Source organism: Eptatretus burgeri, chromosome 16 (assembly GCF_056783735.1).
Source record: "Eptatretus burgeri isolate ZD-2024b chromosome 16, Ebu_testis_v1, whole genome shotgun sequence".
NCBI classification, from domain to species: domain Eukaryota; kingdom Metazoa; phylum Chordata; class Myxini; order Myxiniformes; family Myxinidae; genus Eptatretus; species Eptatretus burgeri.
The window spans coordinates 38,650,774-38,657,837 of NC_140976.1; the positions used below are offsets into that span (position 1 = coordinate 38,650,774).

At 46.1% G+C, this 7,064-nt stretch overlaps 1 protein-coding gene across 11 annotated transcripts in view; it reads right to left on the reverse strand.

Annotated features, from left to right (window-relative positions):
• Window positions 1-4,738: 4,738 nt before the first annotated feature.
• The window catches only part of LOC147010886 (uncharacterized), a 122,270-nt gene continuing 119,944 nt past the window's right edge, over window positions 4,739-7,064 (reverse strand). For 9 of the 11 annotated variants that reach the window (XM_085860147.1, XM_085860154.1, XM_085860149.1 and 6 more), the window contains one exon: window positions 4,739-6,676. In XM_085860147.1, the coding sequence (XP_085716273.1) occupies window positions 6,393-6,676 (284 nt within the window). In that variant the 3' untranslated portion in view covers window positions 4,739-6,392. The remainder of the gene's footprint in view (window positions 6,677-7,064) is intronic. The other 2 variants (XM_085860151.1, XM_085860150.1) reach the window with 1 other exon arrangement.

Genomic DNA, 7,064 nt, shown 5'->3' on the forward strand with positions numbered 1-7,064 from the left:
GAGCGATGGATACGGCTCAGCAGCAATCGAGTCATTTGGGACACCGATGCTGCTAATGAACGCCGCCACGGTGGAAACTCAAGGAACCCCACAGACACAGACACAGCCTGACACAGGGGATGGAGAAAAACCCGAGGAGTCGGATACCCAGACCTCGTCAAACTCCTCAGCAACTACTCCAGTTGGTAAATGCTTCTTTTGTGGGTACAAAAGACACCCCGCCACAAATGCCCCACCAGAGATGCCACATGCATGAATTGTGACAAGAAAGGGCATTATGCCAGGGTATGTAAATCTACTCTAAGGAGAAATAAACACACTTCTGCGGCTCTCTACTCACAAAAGAAACTAACTGCAGCCTCACCGGGGAATCTATCCAAGGCTATCATCAACGTACGAATTAACGGGCATATGGCTGAGGCTCCGATTGATACCGGTAGCTCTGAAAGTTTTGTCAACAGCTCGCGAGTGAAGGGCAGGAAATGGAAGATCCACCCGACAGACAATACGGTATGCATGGCCGCCACATCACTACAGTCCCGCGTACGAGGGTACTGCAATGTTGAATTGGACGTAAAAGGGTACACGCATCGGGATGTAAGGGTACTGGTGCTTCGTGATTTATGCGCAGACGTAATTCTGGGTCATAATGTCCTCAAGCAGCACACGAGCGTCGAAATACCCTTTGGAGGAAGCAAACCTCGTCTAATTTTAAATGCTTTGACCACCGCAGAGGTAACGTCCCCCCCAGATGTTTGCTAACTTGTCGCCGGTCTGTAAACCGATAGCGATCAAATCGCGGCGATATACCACTGCTGATATGAACTTCATCACTTCAGAGACCAAGCGATTACTGGAAGAAGGAATTATAGAACCGAGCGATTCGCCATGGCGCGCACAGGTGTTGGTCACCGCCAATCAGAATCATAAGAAATGAATGGTTGTCGATTATTCCCAAACGGTCAATCGTTTCACCCAACTCGATGCCTACCCTTTGCCGCGCATAGATGAGATGGTCGAACGCGTGGCCAATTATGAGATATTCAGCACCATCGATTTGCGAAGCGCCTATCATCAAATTCCCATCCGAGAGGAAGATAAACCTTACACCGCATTCCAGGCAGGTAGACGCCTCTACCAATTCAGGAGGATTCCGTTCGGTGTCACGAATGGAGTAGCTTGCTTCCAACGAGTTATGGACGACATCATCTCAGATGAAAACCTCAAAGACACTTTTGTTTACGTGGACAATGTCACAGTGTGCGGTAGGGATCAGGGGGAACATGATATGAATCTGGACAGATTCTTGAGCATTGCTAGAAAATATAATCTGACCCTCAACTATGAGAAATGCGTATTCTCGGCAAGGTCAATTGACCTTCTCGGCTACACGATAGCCGACGGCACGATTAAGCCTGATCCTGAACGATTGCGCCCAATTCGTGAGCTACCCCCACCTCAGGACCTGCAGACAATGCGCCGGGTGATCGGCATGTTCGCTTACTATGCAAGATGGATTTCCCAATACTCCGAGAAAATACATCCCCTAGTGCATTGCAAAAACTTCCCACCAGATGCCGCTGTTGTAAAAGCTTTCCACAGCCTCAAAGATGATATCAGTAATTCCGTGGTATTATCGATCGATAGCTGGGTGCCCTTCGTGGTGGAAACAGATGCTTCAGATCACGCGATAGCTGCTACGCTTAATCAGTCTGGGCGACCCGTCGCGTTCTTCTCGAGAACTCTCTCTGGAAGCGAGCAGAGACACTCGGCAATAGAGAAGGAAGCGTATGCCATTGTCGAAGCCCTACGTAAATGGAGACATTATTTACTGGGAAACCATTTCACGCTCGTCACGGACCAACGATCCGTGGCATTCATGTTTGATGGGAAAAATAACGGGAAAATTAAGAATGAAAAAATTATGAGATGGCGGATAGACCTAGCCTGCTATAGTTACGACATTGTTTACTGGCCCAGGAGGGAAAACCCTGCTGCAGACACCTTCTCTCGGGTCTACTGTTCGGCGACAATCAGTCGGGCTTTGCAAGACCTCCATGTGTCTCTGTGCCACCCGGGGGTAACCAGAATGGCACATTTCGTGCGCAGACAAAACCTTCCCTATTCTATTGAAGATATTAAACAAATGAATGCTTCATGCCCTGTTTGTGCTGAACTAAAACCCAGATTCTATGGCGCGGCTTCTGGCAGATTGATCAAGGCCACTTCTCCCTTCGAGAGACTAAACATTGACTTCAAAGGGCCCCTGCCGACCGAGACAGACAACAGATACATATTCACTGTTGTTGATGAATATTCAAGGTTCCCTTTCGCATTTCCGTGCTCGGATATGACCTCGGGCACTGTCGTGAAATGTCTGTCTGACCTCTTCGCTATGTTTGGGAGACCTTCGTACATACATTCAGACAGAGGGCCGTGTTTCATGTCGGCCGGGCTAAAACAATTCCTATTAGAGCACGGCATAGCAACTAGTCGAACGTCGGGTTACAACCCACAGGGTAATGGGCAGGTGGAACGATATAATGGAGTTATTTGGAAAGCCGTAACTCTGGCGTTGAAATCGAGAGGACTGGGCCCCGAGCGGTGGGAGGTTACCCTTCTCGACGCTCTGAATTCCATACGCTCTTTGCTCTGCATGTCCACCAATGCAACTCCTCACGAACGAATGTTTACTCACCAGCGGCGTTATGTTGACGGTCAAACGGTGCCCAACTGGCTAACCCATCCCGGAACAGTGTTCATGAAACGCCCGGTACGACAAAGCAAGTATGAACCCATGGTGGAGGGGGTCGAACTCATCGATACTAATCCAGAGTATGCTCATGTCAGGCTCCCAGATGGCAGGGAGACCACTGTGTCGGTTCGCCATTTGGCTCCCTCAGGTACTCCTCCCGCAGGTACACCACCATCTGGCACTCCTCCCTCTGACATCCCCTCCCCAGGTGTTCCCCCCCCCCCAGGAACTCCACCCGAGAATGGTGGCGACGGAGCTGCCGTGTTCCACCCGAGAGCGATCGGGGAGTCATCCCCGGCACGAGTCGAGGCTCACCAAGAGGATCGGAAGCCTCCCTCAAGTGAAACCGCCATTTACTCCCGGAGAGGTCGACGGATAATACCCCCTCGCCGACTCAATCTGTAAAGGGGATTATCGGCATCCTCGATGCTCATGCTCCTATATGCTCGTTACATAATATATCGATGCTCATTACCATGCTCCTACAACTCAAAATAATCCTCACTGCTTGGCATGTATGCTTCTGTAGTTTAGATAGTTCACGTTGCTTGAAATGTATACTCCTGTAGCGCTGAAGTAATCATGGTGCGTTGGTTGGGCCTCTCGTTACATTTTGAAGACGGGGAAAATGTGGTGAATTGAAGGTCGTGACGTGCAATCACATGTTGCACGGCTCGAGCATGGAATAGATAAAGCTAAGGTTCCGCTCGGTCGGGGGGATTGTCCCAGGGGCATTGTCGTTTACGGCGGCGGTTCACTTGGTGCTCGTTGAATGGTGAGAATTGAGAGTATATCGGACTCCGGGCTTATACTGATTTATTTTGCGGTGATTAGTTGCACGTGTATACCTTACTGCTTATGTACTCCTTGGTACACCTGTATCCCCTGATGTGCCCATAGAAGCGGCTTCAATCAAATGGAATAAAGCCTACACTCTGAAGGTTCTTCTCTCGTTTTCATTTCAATGGTTGAGGAAGTAATTGACACCAGGTTATTTTTTCATTTTTTTTACTACTAAAATAGCCGCCAGTCGGTCATTTTGGATCTGATATTGAAAAAAAAAATGACATGTATAGGTGGTACCATGTGTCACACGATTCACATAGTATACTTGCCTGAGCTCTTTTATAATTAGTGTAGGCCCTATTACATGTGCCACATGGAAATTTTGGAGGTCTTGATCCAAGGTTAGTTTCCATGTCGCTACCTGTCAGAAGGATGACCAACAGCAAGGACAGGGAATGCATGCAAGACAAACGGAGAAGTAGCATGTTGTTCATAAAGTCAGAAATGGCCTTTTTAGCCATCACTTAGGTTATGCAGTACGCACACATAACTTATGCTGATGGTGGGCATACAGACTATAGCATGAAGATGGTCTGCTATAAATAATCTTTAATCAGCTTGTATTCCAATTGTTGATCGTATTAAACCTGCAATACTAATGTGGCTGAGTTTTTGAAGGCTAAGCCGACATAGACTTGTCTGAAGGCCACGTTGCTGGCCTGGATGGATTTGCTGAATCTCCACGTATACCTGCTGCTGCACCACTATCCCTCCGTCCTTGGCCGCCGGGCCAGGTCAGTGGCGGTGAGCAGCCGAAGGTGTACGGTACTTCTCGCACAGTTTTCTTGTAGCGCTGCCATTGCCACAATTGAAGATTTTAAAATCTGATCCCCACACAGCACGGAAACCAGGTCTTAATCGCATTAGACCAGCAATGCTAATGGTAGTTTCTCACATAGTGGTGTAAACTCGAAATCGGCAAAATAAATGAGATAGTTGCAGACAAAATGGAGTATACGTCCGCACGGCTGCACACATGCACAAGAGCCATTTTTTCACCCCTCCTCTCCCCCCCCCCAACACAAGCACACCCTCCCCCTGCCCTGCAACCACATACTCAACATTCATTCTCTGTCTGTTCCTGTCTGCAATCATCTTAATTTCGCTCTTGCACAACCTCATCTGTTTTACAAAAGAAGAAAAAGTTTGAATTTTTTTGGTTTTTTTTTTTTTAATAATTCATATACAAAGTTTTACAGCATAGCAGTAATGTTACATTAAACAAAGGAATAAATAATTGCAGAAAGTATTTATGTCAATCAGATTTATAAAAAGCAATGAAGGCAAACCTTGCAGAGGATGAAGAAAAACTGAGATAAACTGAAGGATCGAGTGTGCGTGATGCTTCCGCTTTAGCCAGATGAAGATGGACCGTTACTGCTCATTCGTACCTGGTTCTCAAAGTCTGCTGAGGTAAGAACGCCTGGTGAACACCCATGATGGAAAAGATACCATAAAATACTTGGTACTTGTGATGGAAGTGTCTGCCATATTGCTGTAACACTGGAATGCAGTCAATGCCTTGCAAAGTGTTGTGCTGCATTTTTGCCTCATTCATTTCCTCTTTCGAGCTCGTCGTGAAAAACAAAAACACGGAAACTTTACATTTGCAGAATTACACAAATGCACATTTCCACAGAACTTTTCTAATCGGTGGATAATTACTAACAAGCAATACAGTATAAGAGGGGGATTTCCCATAACTTTTAACAGCTTTACCCTGTCCAATCCCTCAGGATTGTGCAACCACATTTGCATCAGATTTCACAATGTTCTGACAATAAGGTGGAAATGGTTTCTACCCCTACAAGAGGACTGTTTGACAGTGAGGAGAAAAGAGCTACCTTCACTTATTCTAACATTGGTACACAATTGGAGATTTATTTATTTTATTTTAAACGTGCATCACTTTTATTGCCAAGACAGCTTGGATTTTCAACTGCAGCCTGAGCTTTGTGTCATCTGTTTGTTTTCGTTAACACTAATGCAAACATCCAGGAAAAAAAAAAAAATCAAAACAGCCACTTTTAAACAACTGTGGCTATATACATTCCTACGTCTTACATGAAAGTAGCTTTCATGTTGTAATACTGCAAGGAATATTACGAAGGTTAAAAAACATACATTTACCTTTCTGGGATACGGTGTTTAAAATCCGGAATATTCCTAAATAAATACTTCAATGCTGGTTTGATTCTTTCCCCGTATTGTGTGGGGGTCACATGGGGCTGAAATGGAGGGATGGCTCTTTGGAACTAAAACCTTTTGTTAGAGCAGCATAAACACTAGTCCTATAACAATTCCTTTGCACATCAGTGTGCATCCAAAGAGCCACCGGAGCACTTCCAAGCCTAATGCATCCCATTTGTCGTAGTAGTGCTTTTACATTTTCCGATTTAGCTTCTTAAAAGCACGATGCAGCCAGATTATCTTGCAAGTTGGAATAAATGACGAAAGAGTGCAATGGCATCGATCTTGGATTCCATTGCTGTAAGATGCTTCTCATATCCCACCACCAAGTAGTTTTGTGATAGGCAAATGTAGGATTCTGCTTCAGAAGGTAACATCTGATGGCGGTGGTTGTTGAAGGTATGCTTGCTGCAGGGTTGTACTTTCACGATAACTTTTGCATAAGCCAAGAAAAAGATCACGGTGTTCATAACCTCCATGGAAGTGGTGGTTAATGCCTAAAGCACGGCAGATATACCAATAGGGAGCCATATGATGGTGTTTACTTCCCCGAGATGTTCCAATTTGTACCTTTTGCTCCTCCTCACTATTCCAGTGATGCTCAGATGACCAGGTAGTGGTTGTCAAGTGCACGGTGCGTTGCTCCATCACGTGGTGACGGAAAGCTGTGCCTTCGGAAAAGATGACAAAAACGAGACAATGCAAGGCTCTTGCGGTGTCCGGATGTAGGAAGGAGAAGCGATCGGGATGGGTTGTCAGTGGACTCGGCAAGAGTGAGGTTTACCGCCTCCACCCGGTGCAGATGTCCCTCGGAGCTCCACCTGGAGTTGGTTAATGCAGTGCTTTCAACAGGTGCCATTGTCCAGCTACGAGAGCTGCTCGCATCTGTGGACGATAAAGTGCAAAAATACTCCATTGTATCTTAGTCATGGCCTTGTGCGTGCAGAAGCCTGTCTGAAAACAGAGCGAGAACAATGGATGAGTCATGTTTACAATATATTTAAGATGTTGCATGCATTTAATGCTTAGATTTGACTGCTTTTCCCAACCCTGCCCTGCGGTAGAATCTGTAAACACTGAAGACGTATGGCTTTTTTAATAACTAAAATCAGACTTCTTTTCTTTGATTCCCAGAAAGTCTTCACAAACAGCCCAAAGGCCCAAAAGCATGAGATATGCTTTGCTGCCAAACCAGTCCCAGCAATTTGCTGCAGTGTGTGTGTGCGTATGGGTCCACATAATACACACCCCTCGCCTAACAGAATACAGCATA